At 36.3% G+C, this 23,005-nt stretch overlaps 1 protein-coding gene and 1 long non-coding RNA gene across 2 annotated transcripts in view; both read left to right on the top strand.

Moving 5' to 3' along the window:
- LOC103097257 (uncharacterized) overlaps positions 1-8,677 on the top strand; it is a 64,289-nt gene extending 55,612 nt beyond the window's left edge. The window contains exon 3 of the long non-coding RNA XR_008913031.1: positions 8,577-8,677. This is a non-coding gene — a long non-coding RNA (uncharacterized LOC103097257). The remainder of the gene's footprint in view (positions 1-8,576) is intronic.
- Positions 8,678-14,844: 6,167 nt separating this feature from the next.
- Positions 14,845-22,626, top strand: LOC130455242 (heat shock cognate 71 kDa protein-like). Its single transcript, XM_056803828.1, has 2 exons — positions 14,845-14,915; positions 22,152-22,626. Exons 1-2 carry the CDS (start codon positions 14,845-14,847, stop codon positions 22,609-22,611), a joined length of 531 nt encoding a protein of 176 aa, XP_056659806.1. The 3' UTR covers positions 22,612-22,626.
- The last annotated feature ends 379 nt before the right edge of the window (positions 22,627-23,005 follow it).

The raw sequence follows: 23,005 nt of genomic DNA, 5'->3' as shown, positions 1-23,005 counted from the left end.
AAAGGGCTTTAAAACAATGCCTACCTTTTGACCCAGCCATACCATTGCTGAGTTTGTACCCCAAAGAGATAGTAAGGAAAAATACCTGTAAGAAAATATTCATAGCCATACTGTGGTAGCAAAAAATTGGAAAATGAGGGGATACCCTTCAATTAGGAAATGGCTGAAAAAATTGTGGTATCTGTTGGTGATGGAATACTATTGTGCTGAAAGGAATGATGAAATGGAGGAATTCCAAATGAGCTGGAAAGACATCGTGGAATTGGTGCAGAGTGAAAGGAGCAGAACCAGGATAACCTTGTACACAAAAACTAATACATTATGGCACAATTGAATGTAATGGACTTCTCTATTAGCAGCATTGCAAAATGACCCAGGACAATTCAGAGGAACTTGTGAGAAAGAACACTATCTAAATCCAGAGAAAGAACTGTGGAATTAGAAATGCATTAGAAAAATATGTGATCAAACACATAATGTGATAGGGATATGACTGGGGTTTTAATATTAAAGGATCACACTACTACAGATGGGGTGTATGGGGTGGTCAGGGAGGGGTAGTATCTCTGGTATGGAGGGCTTGTCGTACCCTCTTAGGGCAGCTCTCCAGCCTCTGACCCCCACCGGACACCCAGCTCTCACTTGTGGCTCCCAGTAGCTGCTAGCATGTGGCAGCGGCCACACCCTGGGAAACGGCTTTGACAGGCCGGCTAAACGTTGTGAGGGTAGCCATCGGGTCGTTGTCGACCCCCGATGAACCAGGGCTTTGCTCACCCAGCATGTGAAGGCTGCTTCGGCTGAGCAGACGGAAGAAACCAATAAGAAGGTTCAACGGCTGAGAGGGCGCCGCAGCAAGGCACTGTGGAGTGCTTAGGGCGTGTTGGAGCACAAAGGACAACACGGACATCCAATGCAGCTGAGGAAGTCTCCGGGTGTAACGACTTTTCATGCCACTGGACCCAGGCTTCCAACGCCGAGAGAGTGGGACTGTCTCTGTGCATCGACTTTTCCATTTAAATCTCCTTCACGCACAAGTGTCTTTGTGCACGCTCACCTATATACCATAGACGAAAACGCACAAAGACAATTGTCATCCTTGGTTACCGAGAGACTACTACCAAACAACCAACTACAGATATGAATAATATGAAAATAGGTTTTGAACAATGATATGTATAACCCAGTGGAACTGCTTGTCAAAATCAGGAGGAAGGAGTATGGGTGGGTGTGTGGTGGGAATCATGAATCATGTAACTGGAAAATTATTCTAAATGAAAAATTAAATAAAATAAAAAATAAAAAGTAGAAGCAGTGCAATGCTGAAGTGTGAATATTCTTTTTTTAAATAATATTTTATTAGATCATTTCCAAGCATTATTCATTAGAGACAAAGATCATTTTCTTTTCCTCCCCCCTCCGCCCATAGCCGACACGTGATTCTACTGGGTATCACATGTGTTCTTGATTCGAACCCATTGCCATGTTGTTAGTATTTGAATTAGAGTGTTCAATTAGAGTCTCTCCTCTGTCATGTCCCTTCAACAGCTGTAGTCAGGCAGTTCCTTTTCCTCAGTGTTTCTACTCCCACAGTTTGTGCACTGTTTATGGATAGTGTTTTTCTCCTGGATCCCTGCAGATTGTTCAGGGACATTACACTGCCACTAATGGAGAAGTCCATTACGTTTGATTATACCATAGTGTATTAGTCTCTGTGTACAATGTTCTCCTGGTTCTGCTCCTCTCACTCTGCATCAATTCCTGGAGGTCGTTCCAGTCTCCCTGGAATTCCTCCACTTTATTATTCCTTTTAGCACAATAGTATTCCATCACCAACATATACCACAATGTGTTCAGCCATTCCCCAATTGATGGGCATCCCCTTGTTTTCCAATTTTTAGCCACCACAAAGAGCGCAGCTATGAATATTCTTGTACAAGTCTTTTTCCCCATTATCACTTTGGGGTATAAACCCAGCAGTGCTATGGCTGGATCAAAGGGCAGACAGTCTTTTATCACCCTTTGGGCAGAGTTCCAAATTGCCCTCCAGAATGGCTGGATCAATTCACAACTCCACCAGCAATGAATTAATGTCCCTATTTTGCCACATCCCCTCCAGCATTCACTGCTTTCCTCTGCTGTCGTGTTAGCCAATCTGCTAGGTGTGAGGTGATACCTCAGAGTTGTTTTGATTTGCTTCTCTCTGATTATAAGAGATTTAGAACACTTCTTCATGTGCTTATTAATAGTTTTGATTTCTTTATCTAAAAACTGCCTATCCATGTCCTTTGCCCATTTATCAATTGGAGAATGGCTTGATTTTTTGAACAATTGATTTAGCTCGTTATAGATTTGATTAATTAAACCTTTGTCAGAGGTTTCTATGAAAATTATTTCCCAATTTCTTGCTTCCCTTCTGATTTTAGTTACACTGGTTTTGTTTGTACAAAAGCTTTTTAATTCGATGTAGTCGAAATTATTTATTTTACATTTTGTGATTCTTTCTGTTTTGCTTGGTTTTAAAGTCTTTCCCCTCCCAAAGGTCTGACATGTATACTATTCTGTGTTTACCCAATTTACTTATGGTTTCCTTCTTTATGTTTAAGTCATTCACCCATTTTGAATTTATCTTGGTGTAGGGTGTGAGGTGTTGATCAATTCCTAGTCTCTCCCACACTGTCTTCCAATTTTCCCAGGAGTTTTTATCGAAAAGTGGATTTTTGTCTCAAAAGCTGGGATCCTTGGGTTTATCGTAAACTGTCTTGCTGAGGTCGCTTTCCCCCAGTCTATTCCACTGATCCTCCTTTCTGTCTCTTAGCCAGTACCAAATTGTTTTGATGACTGCTGCTTTGTAATATAGTTTGAGGTCAGGGACTGCAAGCCCCCCCTCATTTGTGTTTTTTTTTTCATTATTTCCCTGGAAATCCTTGATCCTTTGTTATTCCAAATGAACTTTGTTATGGTTTTTTCTAAATCAGTAAATAAATTTTTTTGGGAGTTCCATGGGTATGGCACTAAATAGATAGATAAGTTTGGGTAGGATGGTCATTTTTACTATATTGGCTCGTCCAACCCATGAGCAGTTAATGTTTTTCCAATTGCTCAAGTCTAGTTTTAGTTGTGTGGAGAGTGTTTTGTAGTTGTGTTCATATAGTTCCTGTGTTTGTCTCGACAGATAGATTCCTAGGTATTTTATTTTGTCTAAGGTGATTCTGAATGAGATTTCTCTTTCTAGTTTTTGCTGCTGAGCTGGGTTGGAGATGTATAGAAATGCTGATGACTTATGCGGGTTTATTTTGTATCCTGCAACTTTGCTAAAGTTGTTGATTATTTCAAATAGCTTTTTGGTTGAATCTCTAGGATTCTTTAAGTAGACCATCATGTCATCTGCAAAGAGCGATAGCTTAGTCTCCTCCTTGCCTATTTTGATGCCTTCAATTTCTTTTTCTTCTCTAATTGCTACTGTTAGTGTTTCTAGTACAATGTCAAATAATAGAGGTGATAATGAGCATCCTTGTTTCACTCCTGATCTTATTGGGAATGCATCTAGTTTATCCCCAATGCAAATGATATTAGCTGATGGTTTTAAATATATACTGTTTATTATTTTTAGAAACAACCATCCTATTCCTATGCTTTCTAGTGTTTTCAATAGGAATGGATGTTGTATTTTATCAAAGGCTTTTTCTGGGTCTATTGAAATAATCATTTGATTTTTGTTGGTTTGCTTGTTGATATGGTCGATTATGTGAATGGTTTTCCTAATATTGAACCAGCCCTGCATCCCTGGTATAAATCCTACTGGATCATCGTGGATGACCCTTCTGATCACTTGCTGGAGTCTTTTTGCTAGTATCCTATTTAAGATTTTTGCATCTATATTCATTAGGGAGATTGGTCTATAGTTTTCTTTCTCTGTTTTTGACCTGCCTGGTTTTGGAATCAGTACCATGTTTGTGTCGTAAAAGGAGTTTGGTAGAACTCCCTCTTTGCTTATTATGTCAAATAGTTTGTATAGTATTGGGGTTAACTGTTCTCTGAATGTTTGATAGAATTCACAGGTGAATCCATTAGGCCCTGGGGATTTTTTCTTAGGAAGTTCGTTGATGGCTTGTTGGATTTCAATTTCTGATATGGGATTATTTAAGAATTCTATTTCCTCTTCTGTTAGTCTAGGCAGTTTGTATTTTTGTATATATTCATCCATTTCTCCTAAATTGGTGTATTTATTGCCATATAATTGGGCAAAGTAATTTTTAATGATTGCCTTAATTTCCTGTTCCTCAGAGGTGATGTCCCCCTTTTTGTCTTTGATGCTGTTAATTTGCTTTTCTTCTTTCCATTTTTTAATTAGATTGACCAGGACTTTGTCTATTTTGTTTGTTTTTTCAAAGTATCAGCTTCTAGTCTTATTTATTAAATCAATAGTTCTATCACATTCTATTTTATTGATTTCTCCCTTAATTTTTAGGATCTCTAGTTTGGTTTTCTGTTAGGGTTTTTAATTTGTTCACTTTCGAGTTTTTTTAGTTGCATTTCCAATTCATTGATCTCTGTCCTCCCTAATTTGTTAATATATGCCCTAAGGCATATGATTACTACTTTGGCTGCATCCCAAAAAGTTTGAAAGGATGTCTCACCATTTTCCTTTTCCTCGATGAAATTGTTAATTGTTTCTGTGATTTCTTCTCTAACTAAACGATTTTGGAGTATCATATTATTTAATTTCCAATTAATTTTTGATTTGGTTTTCCACGTACTGTTACTGATCATAATTTTTATTGCCTTGTAATCTGAGAAGGCTGCATTCATTATTTCTGCTTTTCTGCATTTGTATGCCATATTTCTGTGACCTAGTGTATGGTCAATCTTTGTGAATGTGCCATGTGGTGCTGAGAAGAAGGTGTATTCCTTTTTGTCCCTATTTATTTTTCTCCATATGTCTATTAACTCTAATTTTTCCAAGATTTCATTCACTTCTTTTACCTCTTTCTTATTTATTTTTTGATTTGATTTATCTAAATTTGATAATGGTTGGTTCAAGTCTCCCACTAGTATGGTTTTATTGTCTATTTCTTCCTTCAATTCTCCTAGTTTCTCCATTAGAAATTTGGGTGCTATATTATTTGGTGCATACATGTTGATTAGTGATATTTCCTCATTATCTAAAGTCCCTTTTAACAAAATATAATTACCTCTCCTATCCCTTTTAATCAGGTCTATTTTTGCTTTGGCTTTATCAGATATCATGATTGCAACTCCTGCCTTCTTTCTATCGGTTGAGGCCCAGAAGGTCTTACTCCATCCTTTAAATTCTGACCTTGTGGTTGTCTACCCACCTCATGTGTGTTTCTTGAAGACAACATATGATAGGGTTTTAGATTCTAACCCATTCTGCTATTCGTCTACTTTTTATGGGTGAGTTCATCCCAGTCACTTTCAAAGTTATAATTGTCACTTGGCATTTTGATATCCTTCCCTAATTCTAACCTTTCTTCTTTAGCTCTAACCTTTTAATCCAGTAGTTTACTTTAAATCAGTCCCCCTTGTCCCCTCCCTTGATATGTTTCCCTTTCTAGGCCCTCCTTTTTAGATTCCCCCCTCCCTCCTCTCCTTCCCACCCTTTTTGTGTTCCCTCCCCCTCCTACCCCCCTTGGTTTTCTCTTCTCCCTGCCCTTGTTGGGTAAGATAGAATTCAAGATCCCAATGGATCCCAATGGAAATTTCCCTCTCAGAGATGATTTCCCTGAGGGTAAGGTTTAATTAAAAACTCTCTTCCTCTCCTTCTTATAGGAATTTTCTTCCCCTCCCCTTCCCGTGTGAATCTTTTTTTGAGAATGGTTATTCTATTTGATTTTTCTTTTCCCCCTATTTACATATTACATTTTCTATATGTTAATATATATAGATTGATATAAATGTAGTCCTTGTAGATGAGAGTTTGAATAAAAGAAAAGATAACAATTTTCTCCTTTTCCCTTTCCTTCATATTTACCTTTTCAGGTATTCCATGCTCTTTGTTTTTAGATATCGAACTTTGCACAGAGCTCTGGTCTTTTCTTTGCAAAATTTGGAAATCTTCTATTTTGTTGAATGCCCATACTTTCCCTTAGAAGTATATAGTCAGTTTTGCTGGATAGCTGATTCTTGTTTGAAGACACAACTCTCTTGCCTTTCTGAACTTCATGTTCCATGCCTTACGATCATTCAGAGTGGAACTTGCAAGGTCTTGTGTGTCCCTGATTCTCATTCCTTTATATCTAAATTGTCTTTTTCTGGCTTCTTGTAGGATTTTTTTTCTTTTGTTTGAAAGCTTTGGAATTTGGTAATTACATTCCTGGGAGTTGTCTTTTGGGGATTTAGTGTAGAGTGTGTTCTGTGAGCTCTGTCAGTGGCTGTATTGCCCCCTTGTTCTAGACTCTCTGGGCAATTTTCTTTGATTATACCTTGTATTATGATGTCGAGTTTGCTGTTTATTTCTGGCTTTTCTGGAAGTCCAATTATCCTTAAATTATCTCTTCTTCCTCTATTTTCCAAGTCTGTCACCTTGTCAGTGAGATATTTTAAGTTATCTTCTAATTTTTTCATCTTTTGGCTTTGCTTTATTGATTCTTGCTCATTGTCTTCCAGTTGCCTAATTCTGAACTTTAAAGCCTGGTTTTCCTTTTCAGTTTGGTCAAACCAGTTTTGTAGTTGAGTGAAATTCTTTTGCATTAATTTCCACTTTTCCTGCCACAAGGCTTCCATCTTTTTGATCATTCCTGATTCAAATTCTTCCTGATTTTGTGGAGAGTTTCCGTTTCCTTTGGAAGGTTTTGGAGCATTTGCTTGTGTTTCCTCTTCTATCTCTGTATTTTTTATTTTTGCTCCATAAAATGTGTCCTTCTTCCTGTTTTTCTTGTTGTTTTGAGGCTTTTCTGTGCTGTTTGCCATCTTTATCTGATTGAGGGGGGCTGGCTCCTCTTTGATCTGTCTGGTGTTCAGTGGCTTTAGCCCCAGGCAAATTGTCTGTCTTCCCCAGGAAGCCAGGAATTGCTGGTGTTTAGGTGTTTTGGTGTTAATGCTCTCCTCAGTTCCCTCCAGATGCTTCTCTGTTGCCTTACTTCTACACTCTGAGCCTGACTTGGCACTCTCCACAAGGTGTTTCACTGCTTTTATTGGTCAGCCCAGGTTGCACTCTGAGGGGGAGGGGCCGTGACTTCCTGGAGCTCAGAGGGCTGGTGATTGGATTAACTTCACCTGGGTTGGAGTGATTCTGCCCTGAGGCAAGGACCTTCCTTGAGACTCAGATGAAAGTATCCAGCCAGGGGGCTACAGGCTCCCTCCCATCTCTCTCTCTTTCCCTGCTGTCTGTGTTGGGTGCCCCCACGTCTGGGTCAGGTTGTTTTCAGGGTGAGGCCTTCAGAATAGCCGGCCCTGGGGCCCTTTTGCCTGCTCTGAGGTTCCTGCTGCTGCCTCAGATTCAGGGCTCTGGGTTGGGGGGGATAGGTCCTGGGACCTTCCTTCTTCCTACACCTTAGATCCGAGTGATCTCAGGTTCTGGCTTTTGGGGGGCCGTACCTTTTGATCCAGGTCCAGGTCCATGAGGAGGAGGTTTCCCGTGGTCTATTCTGTTGTTTGTTTTGAATTTTGGTGCCCTAGGAGCATTCAATTTGAGATCGGTAAGGAAGGGTTTCTGGAGGTCTGAACTTTAGCTTTCTCTAAGCCGCCATCTTGACTGGAAGTCTCTGTGAATATTCTTGAAGAAAAGGAAAGTACCTGTTAGATTTTATTTTGTAAAGCATTTAAATATAAAATTATTCTATCTCCATATCACCTAACAATGCTGAACAAAGAGAAAATTTCGACAAATCCTTGTCTTAAGAATTGAAACCTTATCCAGCTTTACTATACTATTTTACTTAAAGGATATTATTAATTTATTAAATTAGTTTCTCGAGAACTAGAATAAAAAAGTGAAACTTCATTTTAAGTAATAGGGACCAAGATAAGATATAGTGTATAAAACTAGTTTCATTTCCCCACAAATAATAATGGACTTTGAGCCAGAGTAAAGTTGCCATCAATAATTGAATTTAATTTAATTCCCTTAATTTCAACTTGAAATCATTTTAATCTAAAAATAATGTTTACAAATGCAAGGCTATAGATTTTATAGTCCATTGGCTTCTTCATCTTGTCAAGTAAAATTAATTTTTGTCACTCAAGTCTTATTTTACTGAAATATACCACATAAATGTATCTAAAATTAGAATGGATTACCTGGAAAGTTCACAATCACAGGTGATCTTTGGGTAGAGCCTTAACAAATGCTTGCCATGAATACTTTTAGAGGAAATTCTTGTCACATCCAGTCATGAGATTCTTTTTTTGTGAAATATCACAGTTAATAATTGTTAAAAACCTTTAGCTAATGATTAATATTCAAGGAATAAAAGACTGTTTAGCAAGATAATGAATTATCACTGTTGATATTTGTGTTCTAAGGTTTTACTACTTTAGGTCAGTATAGATAGGTTTCTACAAGTAATAAGGAGGGAAAACATTTGGGAAGTAAGTCTCTTTATGGTGACACACAGATAACACCTGATGAATTTTGAAGAAAGAGAAGACCTACACATGGCAGAAATGGAGATCAATGTATTCTAGGATTGAGAGATGGTATATGTGTATAGAGGCAGGTGAGTAAAGAATTCATTTAATTGCATTCTATATTTTAGGATCACAGAGATAATGTATGATATGTCTTTCCAGTTTGATAATTTAGAGGTTCTGGTTGCTCCTCATCCAATGTTTACCATGTTCATGTCAATCCAATAGCTGGGTTGCCTGCTGTACTAAAATAATCAAACAAAAAAGCAAACAGAGAAATAACCAAATGAATTCAAAAATTAAAAATAAAGTTTAATCAGATAGAATCTTAAAACAGAATCAAATAGCATCTTGGCTTCATTAATCTTTTATAGGACACTATCTCTAGAAATTTTGTAACTATTTAAAAAATCAGATTCATTGTTTCTCTCCAATGCTATAATATTCTTCATTATTCTTTAATTTCATCTATTTTTATACTACCTCCAGCATTTCAAACCACAACCCAGTCATACATTCCTTTCCTGAGTAATTCTTATCTATACTCACACATATATCAACCTTAAGATGTCAACTGAATATCAGTGAAATATATGAGCTGTTCATCAGTTATCTCTCACTATATTCCTAGCCTAACTATTTTTCCTGGTCATTTATTTCTCTGATGACATCCAAGACACTACTTCACCTTCATAATTCCTCTTTGTGATGGGTTGCAGCTTCTCATGTCAACCATGTATCTTACCATTGACTATTTGATAAGCTTCAGCTTCAATTTTTTTTTATACTGACTTTTTTCCATGGTGTAAAGCATACTGTCTCTTTTCATTGGAAGAAATTTAGTGATTATAAGGGTGGAAAAATATTATTATATAAATTGATACTTATATTGTTAAATGTCAAATTACATATGATATTGACCAAGAAATAGAAAAATATTTTGATCCATAAAAATTGTAGGAAAATAATTCTGTTTTGAAATGTACTACTTCTATAAGATGTCTGAAGTAATAGATTTTAGATGGAATTTGTACTGTGGAATAAATACATGATACCTTGTACACTCCTTTTCTATTTTAAGCCTTGAAAGTCAGTGGGATGACATATAAGGTACATGTGGTTTTCTCCTCTACAGTTGTAGGGGATTTATTTTAGATGAAAAATTTTGAGTTCATTCAAAGTTGTACTGTGCACCCAATTAGGAAAATTCTTAAATTTTGCCAAAGATTTGACTCTGTTCAACTACCTTTTTATAGTTGAAGAAAAAATAAACAGTTCACAAAAATATTTGGGTAATGAAATCCTAGATATTTGTGGATAGACAGATACTGAAAAAAGGAAGTCAGGGAATGAATCTACCTTTTCTTTAGGTTTCTTCTAGACTAATGCTTTTGCTCTGATTTGTCAATAGATGTGCTGAAAATATCCCTTCTCTGCTACAACTAACTTCAACTCTGTTCCTCAGAGGTGTCATAGAAAGCAACTGACACCACTTCCTGGAATTCCTTTTCCTTCTTAACTAAATTGATAATTAATAAATATCCTCCAAGGCTTGACCAGATTCATCCTAATGGAATAGATTTTTTACGTTTGCTGTCATTTCAGTTCATTCACTGACTTTCTAAGACTTTTTATGCTTAATCTAAAATCTTTGGTTTGTTGAAGCACATTGAGGTATCTGATAAAACAGGATGAAATAGTTTCAAACCAACATTTACAAATATAATAGAATTGGAAATAATAATTGTAAGCAATAAGGAGCTTTAAGGTTTGAACATTTTTAATTACATTAATTAATTTTGTCCTCATAAGAACATTATGAAGTAGGTATTATCATGCCCTTTTTGCTGATTAGGAAACTGGATTTGAATGTGGTTGTAATTTTATGTTCAATGGAAAAGAGAAGAGGATCTGCTTAGCTTAAAAGATCAAGAGCCAAGCATTGGGCAGAGAAGTAGTTTCATTGGTACATATGGATTTACTCTCTGAGGCTTTCTTTCAAGGTTCCTATAAGTATTTAGCCATTCTTCACAATAGATACTGAAGGACAGTGTGATCCAGGTTTATATGTAGATTGTGATAGATAACTATTCATGGGCTTTAATAATAATATATCATCATCTATGATTTTTTCTTTTGTCTTTTTTTGTTAAGCAAATGACTATATCTAATAACTTAAAATGCTATTCTTAGGAGTGACTAGCTGTATAAATATCATATATTTTACAGATGGATTACTTTGTGAGTAGTTAGTTGCATAAAGAGAAAAAAAAAAGAAAAAAGCATTGGGATAGGCAATGAAAAACTAGGGCAGTGAAGTAGGGGAATTTACTTCCAATCAATGAAAGTACCTGTGAGAGGGTTTGAATATAACCATATGATATTGGTCTATTTCTGGGAATGTAGAGCTCCCAGCTCTGAGGGAAGATATAAGTGATCCACTTCAAACAATGAATGGATGTTGATATTTCTAAGTGAGAAGAGTGAGGACTTTGTACATAGGACTGATGATAACTACCCTTACATTTTGAGAGATAGTGCTGGCTTTGCTTCTCATTTATAAACTAAAGCTGTTACAAAAACAGGCAATATGCCTGGAATGTTGCTTTAAAAATATTGGGTTTTTTTAAAAAAATTCTTGAATTTTAAAGTATAATTTATTTACAGAGAGATAGTGTGATATAGTATTAGAAAGGCAGTGTTGGAAGCAGAAACACTTGGATTCAAGTTCCACCTCTATTACATACAAGTCATATAATCATGAGCAAGTCACTTAGCCCTTGTAACTCCACGAAACTTTAAGTTTCTGAGCACATGTGGTGAGACACTAGTAGAAGGAATATCCTCATTAGGGATTTTTCAGTAGTAGTGAAGTTACAAATATTGTTCAAAAAGTGCAGAATCCAATTGTTTTCCATAGGAATATATTTCTGATTTTATAGTTATAATTATTGTAAAACTATTATTCATTTAAATAAATGTGATGGACTCTTAGAAAGACTTGAATTCAAATGCTGTCTTAGATATTTATTATATTTGTGATTCTAGGTAAACTGTTTAATCTGTCATTTGTAATTATGCCAAACGTAAAATGGAAATAATTGCACCTACTTCCCAGGGTTGCTGTTAGGCTAGAATTAAAATATTTATAAAATGCCTTGTGAGCTTTTAAAATGCTAGACAAATACTATCATCATCATCATTAATGGAAAAATACTTGGTTGATTGGTGAATAACAATGTTCATTTCATATATCTAAGTCACACTTAATACTTTGCTTTTGAGAATGAAAATATAAACACAAAAAGAATTTATAAATTGTTGGTTTCTAATTTTGGCTGTGACTTTTTTAATAACCAACAAGGAATTCCATGTGTCATCAGAATATATTTCTTATTACTGAACTTTTGGAGTTGTAATAATGAGGAAACACAACTGGGACATGTCATTCCCCACTTTATCATTGTGCTCTCAAAGTGAACAATTTTATATGGAATGTAGAGTGTTCCCAAGGAAGTTACCATGGTTTCAGGCTCATAGTTCTCAAAAAAAAGTATGTTAGTAAGTTTCAGTCTGAGTTTTAGCCTTTATTCATCATTACTCCCTATCTCTGAGTATAGAGATTCTTAGGAAGCCTCCTCTTGTCAAAAGATGCATAGTTTCCTTGGAGCTTTGCCCTGAGAGAAGTCATGGTGCATTTACAATGATCTCTTTTTTACTTCCCCACCATCCTATTTAGTCCTCTGGAAATATCACTCACTGGAGGACCTGTGCTTTCACACAGATTCCACTATGACATTATTCTTCTAGTCTTGAGTAAATTACTCTGATGGCAATCACTCGTGTTTTGAATATTGAGAAACTTGTTTTTAAACATCAAAATATTGGGCTATTCAGTGCTTTACAAGTTGCAAGTTGCTCACATTTATATAGTAATTTAAGTTTTACAAAGCATTAAAATATTTCACTAGAAACTCACAACAACCCTGGGAAGTAGATGCCAGTATTATTCCCATTTTATAGATGAGGAACCCGAGGTAGACAGAAGTTAAATTATAAATTATATTCCCAGGATCCCACAACTAATATATGTGTGAGGCAAGATTTGAACTGAAGTCTGCCTGACTTTTGTGAGATTTAAAATGGTTGAGGTCTTAAACTGTAGTGATTAAAATAGTGGAAGATATAAATTGTGATAGATATAAGAGAGGGTGAGTAAATTTGACCGCAGAAATATGTTTCACTACAGTGTCTTGGTTTTTAAATCAAATATAAGGTGGTCGCCAGGGAAATATTCCCAATTATTCAAATACCCAAGTCAATTGGGTTTTATAGAGATTTTAATTAACAATACAATGAGTAATCAAAGAAAGAGAGAGAGAGAGTAAGAAAGGAATAAGTATGAAGGGCCTCAAGCCAATATGGCCTAGACCTGAGTCTTAAGAGAGAAATCAGGGGGCAGCTGGGTAGCTCAGTGTGTTGAGAGCTAGGCCTAGAGACGGGAGGTCCTAGGTTCAAATCTGACCTCAGACACTTCCCAGTTGTGTGACCCTGGGCACGTCACTTGACCCCCATTGCCTAGCCCTTACCACTCTTCTGCCTTGGAGCCAATACACAGTATTGACTCCAAGAGGGAAGGTAAGGGTTAAAAAAAAAAGAGAGAGAGAGAAATCAGTCAGTTTTTTTTAACACTCACCACAAGCTCTGACTAAACAAGGATTCTAGTGACACCAGGCCAGCTCCATCTCAGCTGACTTCACCAGAGAGCCTTCCAGCCAGAGACTGTTCCAAAGGGCCTCTCTCCAGAGCCTCCAGAGGGACAGAGTCCCCTTAGAGGAGCTCCAGGGAGACCTCCTTAGAGATTGTCCTCCAAGAGCTTCCCTTCTCCAGAGCCTCTCTCAAGAGATTCTTCCCAAGCAGTCCTTATCAGAGATCCTCCAAAAGGAATTCCTCCAAAAGGATATATCCTCAAGAGATTCTGCTTTTTCTTATACAGGGGTTTTTCTACCATGTCACCTCCCCTAAGTCCCTACATCTACCAATCACTGTAGACGCTTTCCAAAGGACTGCCCATCTGAATTCCTGCTAAGTCGACCAATCTCCTCAGTAAGTCTGAATCAGTGAAAATGCTGCTGTGTCGACCAAGATCCTCAGTAAGTCTGAAGGAGAGAAAACACAGCTGAGTCAACTAATCTCATCAAGAGAAAACTTGCCTGACCCTTTTAGGTACCTAGCATCCCATTGTATCAATTCTAAAAAAAGGCCTGGCTCAAAGAACTCCTTGCCTCACCATAAGCATGGATCCAAGTACTTTCTTTGTTTAGCAAGGAGTTTTTTTTTTCCCTAAAGCAGTCTTAAGTAAGGTTGGAGTAGAGGTCCTCCCATTTCTGATCCTGGCAAGTTCTCACATCAAAATGGGGAATGTTTTTCAGTAGGGAATTTGTTCCAATTAATAATTCCCTGATGGGGAAATTTTTAACATTCACAAGTCTGAGAGATTTCAAGATTTACACTTCAGATGAAGTATTTTAATATTGTACTAACTAGTTACCTAGTACAAATGTGTGTGTGTGTGTGTGTGTGTGTGTGTGTGTGTGTGTGTAGGAGATTGAGAGCAGGGCAAAGAACTGTTAGATCAATTACTCTATCCAATTTAAAGTAAGAGATATAATGCCATGGTTAGAATATGTCTCCATCCATTAATCCAAGACATTTGACTAAGTGTAGAAAAAAGTGAGTTGGCTGAGGAAATCTGGTCACACTCTACAGATTATCTATATAATATCAAGTCACTTTAGACCTAAGAAAGTGAACCAGGAGAGCATGCCCCATGAACGTTCTTGTGGTGGCAATACTTTGAGATGAAGAGTGACAGAGAAGAACCTCACCTTCAACTTTGGGGGGTTATTGGGTAGTCAAGGAGGGCAACAACCTCTATCGTGAGGGCCTGATGAAGACTTTTCAGGGATGCTCATTAATCTCTGGTTTCTGTCACTCAATTCTCACATGTGCCTCCATTTACATCTACCATTTACAACAGCCATGCCAAAATAAAACCATTGGCAGATGGTCTAAACCAGTTTGAAGATAACTGATTGGCCTCAACCCAAGCAATGAATTGGGGGGATGTCACCCTCAAACATGTGAACACTTCCCACAGTAGAAAGAGAAGATACAAACCTTTATTTTTAGGCCATGAAGGTGGATGACCAAGTGCTGTGGAATGCTTGGAGCTTGGAGAGAGGTTGAAGATGGATGCCAAGAGCATCTACTGCATTCCAGACCAAATCTGATCAACTTCGTTTTTTGCTGGACACTGGACTTCAGTGAGTATAAAAAGAGAGTGAGTCTGATGACTTTTTGTCATGCTGCCTCACTTAAATTCAAATCACCTCACTAAAATCTAATACACACCATGGAAGACGTCATGATGTCATTGATCTTCTTTGAAAACTAAAAGGCATTTGTTACACTACCTTCTTACCCTCCTAACTCTTATTTTCTGAAGAAAAGCCTTGAATATTTAGGTTCCATAGATTATTAGACTTTCCATTTTCCCATCAGTAACCTAACCTTTTAATTATCTTGATTATAATCCATCTCTGCCAATAATCTTACCCTGAAAGGTTTCTGTCAACATTGTTCATAAGGAGAACCCTTCACAACCGTACTCATCCATTATATATTTCAACATTGTGTGGGTACCAGTGAAACACTCATAGTTTTCCTCTATTAACTCTGATTTCTACTATAGTATAGGTGTCTCCTTTTTGTATCATTTCCTTTATAATACATTTAGGACTTTTCTTTTGCCTAGCCCTTTTCCTATTTTATAATCCACAAAATAATTATAGAATAATTCCTTTTAAAAAGCATATTTATAACTGCCCCACACCCAATATTCTCAGTCAGACCCCACATATACCCTGACCTTCATACTGATATAAAACATGAAAACATGATAAACTAGAATGAAATATAAACTTGATTGTATTGTCCAATGATTAATACAGTGATTTCTTTTATTTCTTCAAAAACATCAATTTGGTTTTATATCTGGCCCTATAAATTCTTAAATATATGTTTTTTTAAGTGTTTGGGAAGATATTTGTTAATAGAAATTTACCCATTTTTCTTGAGAGCAAACTAATAAAATTATATTCTTTGCACAACTTCACCTAGTTTCAATGCTTTGTAAATTTAGCAAATTACTTTGGGGAGATTGATAACAGTATATAAAACAAGGAAATTTGAGTTATCTTTAGTAAACTCACATTAATATTAAGTAAATATTTTAGATATAAAACAAAATATTGATTTGTACTTCTCTAAAATAATACATCATAATTTTGGTAACGAATCTTCCTACAAAAATTATATCCTTAAGGCCATGCCTATAATATGAAATAGAGTTTTGGGAAATTATCTAGCTCAATTTGGTAAATGAAGAAGGTTAGAGCAAAAAAAAATTTGTTCCAAAGAGGATTTTTTTTGCCTGTATTTTATATTCATGGACAATTGTAATTATACTTGGTTTGTATGTAAAATGCAAGTCATATATATGAATCATGCACAGAATAATGACTCGCCATTTGTTAACACATGAAGGAGCAAATTATACAAACAAGGAGTTTATAGAATAAATTAAAATATCTATATTAAATAAAAGCAGCTCTGTTTTCTGAGGTGTTTAGACATTGAGGTGAAATAGTTTCTTGTATTCATATATGCCTTTCTATCCCATAGTACCTAAAAATCACTTTTGCAGGAATAATGGCAAACCTCTTTGAGATTTGAAGTCATATGTAGTTTGAAATACTGCTGCTGCTTTATAGTAGCAGTCACATTTGGGAAAGGCAATGGAGGAGATCTTCAATTCAAATCTAGACACGTAATGTCCTCCTTGAAATGGGTGATGTGCACTCAAAACATCCTTGATTACAATATTCCTCTCAGTGACCACAGAAGGAATGGTGGTGAGTACATTGACTCATATAGGAACCACACATAATTTCCCACTGTTGAAACATTTAGATGCTGAACCATATTCCATATTAAGATTGTTTCATAGGTATTTCAAAATTATATTTACAAGACAACTTCTATAAGATATTTATCAATATATCCACGTAAGAAAAAGGAAGAGAAATATATATAAATATATTAATTGTCTTTAATAAAAGATTATGTAATAAAGACAAGAGAATATTTAACTACTTATCTTATTCCTTTCTGATAGAAAATATTTTTCAGCATCTCTTTTTGTTAGAATTCACTGCCCTTCTGAGCCAAATTTATAAGAATACAAACCATTCCCCATTTGGCAAATGGTCGAACAACATGAACAGGCAATTCTCAGATGAAGAAATTAAAACTATCTTTAATCATATAAAAATGTTCCAAATCATTATTAATGAAAAATGCAAATAAAAATAACTCTGATAGCTCTAAACTTGGAAAAGGGGGTGGTGATGGAGATGCAACATCATGGAGCTTAGTGAGAAAATGAATGGTGGTTGAGTGAAGCATGGATGTACTAGGAGACTGAGTCAATCACCAATCAAAACAACAGGGCCCCAACAGCTAAAGTCTCAGGAATATTTCATAGAACTAGAAAGGATCTCCTATATCAGATAGTCTAGCCCACTCATTTTACAGATGAAGGACTTGCTCAGTCTGAAACAGGTACTAAGCTTCTGGGGAAGGATTAGAACCCAAGTTTTCCCATTATGGATTTAGGACTCTTTTTATTATGTGCATTTCCTTGATAGTAATGCCATGCAAGAAGCATGGCAAACTATAAAAATATGAAAGAAAAAAAAAACCCTTCAAATCACTACTAGTAAGGAAACACAAAAGGAGACAATTCTGAGGTTTCATCTGAGCACAAATTATCAAAAGTCAAGAGTAATGTTGGAAAGGCTATGAAAAAGCAGGCTTATAAATTAATTGGTGATAGAGTTGTGAATTTCCCAAATCCTTCTGAATAATGATTTTGAATTTTGGTATAGATTTCACTGCAATATTATGCAGGGTGTCCCTGAAGTCTTAGTATATTTTTAATCTATAACTATTTGATCCAATAATTTTACTGTTCCTAGGATATGAATGGCAAAAAGGAAATTCCCAGATATCTCAAAATATTTTATAAACAAAGTAGTTATAGACTCTCTTTCTCTCTTTCATTCTCTCCCTCATGCATACACACACACACACACACACACACACACACACACACACAAAACACACACAAATGAATGCAACCTACATGAAACCAAAAAAAGAAATATTTGGAAAGAAATAGTTATTCATCAATTAGAGATAATGATGTGCCATTAGAAATGATGGTTTAGAAATTCATATATATACAGGAAGACTTTTATGACCAAACAATTATCAAAAAATATTAAATTTTTTGTCATGGGCTATTCAGTGCCAGAGTTGGGTTCAGTGATAAAATGAAATAATAAAAATACAAAAATGAAACAATGCTTTCTTTCAAGGAAGTAACTTTCTTTAGAGAACTGCAACTTCTGGTTGGTGGAACCAAAATGGGGGAGAAGAGACAGAATCTTGCTTGAGATCTTTCACATTTCCCTTCAAACAATAGTAAAATAATGCTTCTAAATGAATTCTGGAATAGCAGAAGACAGAAAATGTTGAGGTGAAACAAGTATCCTGTCTAATGCAACCTAGAAAGTTCATCCTACCAAGAAGAGAGTGGAGCATACACTGGCAAGTAAGTAGCGGACTGCTCCTCAGAGAGACAGAAGCAAGCTCTGAGCACAACTGAATCATACACAGAGGTTCCTTGTGTTCTTATACTATATATGTTAAGAGATTGGAATAACTGGTCAGAAGGCAGAAGGAGATTATAGGGGTCCCATTGCACCACTGGGTACAGGACTCTTTTGTTTTGGCCATACATTGTTCTGGGTTTCAATCCTGGACTGCAGTTCCAGAGTGAGAAATAGCACAAGTACAAAAGAGGTTGTGGCTTAAGAGGAGCAGGGATCTTGGTCACAGTTCCTGAGAGCTTCTGTTAGCTCATATGTCAGAACCTGGGCCAGGAGAGTTGTAAATATGCCTTTCCTTAGATCATACTACCATGAAACAACTGAAAATTTATGGATCCCTAACTCTGAAAAAAGCTGCATTAAAAACAAAAGAAGCATGGGACAATGTTCCATCTAACCTGAAAAAGATCCAAACTTTAACATGAAGATAAAAATCAAGAAATAGACTAGAAACATGAGCAAATAATACAATAGAAAAAGAACATGACTATCTAAAGTTATTGTGGTGACAGGGAGGATCAAAATACAAACTCATTAGAAGACAACAGTCAAAACTAAAATATCTAAAGTCTCAAAGAAAATGTGAATTGGTCAAATGCCTGAATAAAGTTCTTGGAAGAGCTCAAAGAAGTAAAATAAAATACTTCAACAATATAGTTTTTGATAAACTCAAAGATCACAGCTTTATATTTGACAAAATCTCCTGGAAAAATTTAAAAAAACAGTATGGCAAAAATGAGGTTTAGATCAATATCTTACACTCTATTTTGCTTTGGACAATTCCTTTATTATAGCATATCTTATCCTCTTCTCCTTCCCACACACTTCCATCCCTTACAGGAGTTTTCAAAACTTAATCATTTCCTTCTTTGTCCTAATTTTTATTCTTCTCACAAACTGGATCTTTCTTTGGAACTTATACTAATGGTACCATGCCTCTAACACTTTTAAAATAGGAAAACAACAATGGCAACAAAAACAAGCAACAATCTCAACATATTCCTCACTTTCCATTAAGCTGTATTTTCTCCCTTTTACATTCAAACACTTAGAGTTATCCCACACTTGTTTCCTCTTCATCTGCCACTCACTTCTTTGATCTCTTTTTAAAAATAAATTCTGTTTGTTCATTTTCTCTTTACATCAACTCCATTTCTCACACATGCTCTGCCTTTCATATGGAATCCTTGCATTTCATATTGTGAATCTTAAAACTGCTCAAACTCTACCTTAAAACATTTGGTTAAGGCTATTCCCATTTAAACAGTGGAGGTACTTGATCAGGAATATATTGGGAACTTTAAAATTACTCCACCCATACTTAGGCATACTTTAGGGGAAGATAAAGTTGTAAACCTCCTTAGTGAACAATGAAGGTACTTAACTCATACTTTTAGTGAGGCCAAAAGCCCTTAAACTAGGTCTATTTTTAGACATAATACAAAAGGGTGTTAAGTACCTATGAAGGTCAAATTAATCACTAAAAGGTCAGGCAACTTGCAAGGGACAACCTTAGTAAAGAGGTGTGAAATACTCAGAAGTTTTAGTCTACCCAGAGAAGGTGATAACAAGATGTGAATTAAGAAGGTGATAACAAGATGTGAATTAAGAATGGTCAGTCCTTTGGAAAACATCTACTGTGATTGGTAGATGTGAAAATTTAGGGCAGGTGACATAGGAGAAAATTCTCTTTAAAAAGGAGCTGTCTGAACCAGTTCAAAAGAGTTCAGAATAGTTCAGCTTAGGAATCTGAATTGGAGTCTCTCGGTGGCTGAACTTAGTTGAGCTCAGGAGCTGAACTGGAGGGTCTCTCTGAACACTAGAATTTTTTCCTGGGACAAAATCTTGTGGTGAGTGATTAAGGACTGACTAGTCTCTCTTAAAGCTAAGGCCTAGGCCCTTTCCTACTATTTATTCTGCCTCTCTCTCTCTCCCTTTCTTTAATTCCTTCATTTATATTAATTAAAATCTCCATAAAACCCAACTGACTTGGATTATTTCATATTTGGAAATTTTCCCATGGCGACCACTTATTTTTGATTTAACTCACGACACTGTCTTGAAACCATATTTTCATGGTCACAGTTTATGGCAACCACTCTTTTAACTGTCACAATATAGAAAAACACAGAGACTTTCTTGATAATGTATACAATACAGTTTTTTATCTGAGTATTTTTCCATATCTCTGCTGTGAGGATAGAGGTATGTTTCCTAATGTCTTCTAAAATTCCAACTTTTATTTTCCCATTGCTTGTTATTTGACTTTCTTTAAGAGATTTTTTTTACTTAAAGTGATATAGCAGTTTTGTATATTGCTGCATTGTTTTCAACTTATTCTGTAACAGTACATGCACATCTTTCTAATTTTCTACTCATTCCTAAAATTCTCCTCTTGTTGAACATTAATGTTTAATTCCATTTATGCACCATAGTTTTTTTTTTTTCAGTAAATCCTGTAGTCTGGGACTTCTCAATCACGAATTTCTTTCTTCTAGGGGTGTACAGAGTTTGGAATAAACATCTCCATTCTATGCTTATCTAGGGTATCTCTTACTAAATATTTCTATCTGATGAGTCTGTTCTCATTTTGAAATCAACATGTCTGAAATGGAAATAATTCTCTTTCTAAGCCTAAATTAATCTACAATTCTTTATTTTTCATGACTTTATTTTCAGTGAAGGTGTTACATTTCTTTCAGTTATCCCTCTTTGCATCCTCAGTATGAAATCTGGCTCTTCCCTCTTTTTCAGCTACTATTAATTCAATTGGCAATTCTCTTTTCATTTATTTATTTTAAAAATTATTTTATTTTCCTAATTACATTTAATTAACATTTTTCAACATACAAATCTAAAATTATAAGATTCAAATCATCCTTTTTAGAGATGAATAAGCACCTCTCACTGCTGATTGTCTCTCCCCCTGCCTGCTGATGGCTTGCAGGATTCAGCACTGTGAACTGCATTGTACTAGGGCTTAAGTGTTCACCTCATGCTTGAGCAGGGCCTCTAGGCCTAACTCTGGGGTTATAAAAGCCAAGTACACTGTGGACTTCCCTGTGCTGGGACTTGGGATCTCACTGCAGCTTTGGACAGGGGCTCTGGCCTTCCCCTTGACTTCTGTCAGCCAGATACAATGTTGTGGGCTACCCTTCCCTGGGGCTTGTGGATCTCACTATGGACTTATGCTTGTACTTGTAACTTCAAGGTGTGGGTATTGGGGTGCTCTGGTACTGGCCTAGGAATGATCTTGGGGTCCCAATGATGACTTGGACCTACCTTCACAACCTTGAGTGGTATTAGTGAGATTTGGAGTCTTGTTGGCTCATTGATGAAGCCTTGCTGCTGACTGCACTTCTCTCAGTTGAGTGAAACAGGTTCTTTCTGCCTACCTTTCCAACTATTTTCTGCAAACAAAATTACTTTACCACATCCCCTGATGCTTCTGTCACTCCAGCATTTATTTTATTTTATTTTTCCCTTTTTTTAAAAATATTTTTCCATGGTTCCATGATTCATGATTTCCCCCCTCCCCTCTTCCTTTCCCCTTCCCAGAGCTGATAAGCAATTCCACTGGATTATACATATCTCATTGTTCAAAACATGTTTCCGTGTTTTTCATAGCTACATTGGCTTGATCCTTTAACATCAAAATCCCAATCATACCCCTATCACATTACATGATTTATACATATATTTTTCTAATGCATTTCCATTTCCATGGTTCTTTCTCTTGATGTGGACAGCATTCTTTCTCACAAGTTCCTCTGAATTGAACAAGATCACCATCACCAATGACAAAGGTCATCTGAGCAAAGAAGACATTGAGCGCATGGTCCAGGAGGCTGAAAAGTACAAGGCTGAAGATGAGAAGCAGAGAGATAAGGTGTCTTCCAAGAATTCTCTTGAGTCTTATGCTTTCAACATGAAGGCAACTGTTGAGGATGAGAAACTGCAAGGCAAAATTGGTGATGATGACAAACAGAAGATCCTTGACAAATGCAAGGAAATATTCAACTGGCTGGATAAGAACCAGAGTGCTGAAAAGGAGGAATTTGAGCATCAGCAGAAAGAATTGGAAAAAGTCTGCAACCCCATCATCACCAAGCTGTACCCAAGTGCAGGAGGCATGACAGGGGGCATGCCTGGTGGGTTCCCAGGAGGTGGAGCAACCCCATCTGGAGGTACCTCTTCTGGACCTACCATTGAAGAGGTTGACTAAATGTGCCAGAAGAAAAAGCATTCCACCCAGATTTCCAAAAATTGAAGGACTCAAATTTGTAGAGAAGCTCATTATGTTTGATTGTACCACAGTATATCAGTCTCTGTATACAATGTTCTCCTGGTTCTGCTCCTTTCACTCTGCATCACTTCCTGGAGGTTGTTCCAGTCTCCATGGAATTCCTCCACTTTATTATTCCTTTGAGCACTATAGTATTCCATCACCAACATATACCACAATTTGTTCAGCCATTCCCCAATTGAACGGCATCCCCTCATTTTCCAATTTTTTTTTTGCTACCACAAAAAGCACAGCTAAAATATTTTTGTACAAGTCTTTTCACTTACTATCTCTTTGGGGTACAGAATTTGTTTTAAAGTATTATTTTAAGATC

The sequence above is a fragment of the Monodelphis domestica genome, chromosome 6 (assembly GCF_027887165.1).
Source record: "Monodelphis domestica isolate mMonDom1 chromosome 6, mMonDom1.pri, whole genome shotgun sequence".
Classification (NCBI taxonomy): Eukaryota; Metazoa; Chordata; class Mammalia; order Didelphimorphia; family Didelphidae; genus Monodelphis; species Monodelphis domestica.
The sequence above is the reverse complement of the archived record's forward strand: the minus strand, read 5'-3'. Positions and strand labels throughout refer to the sequence as shown.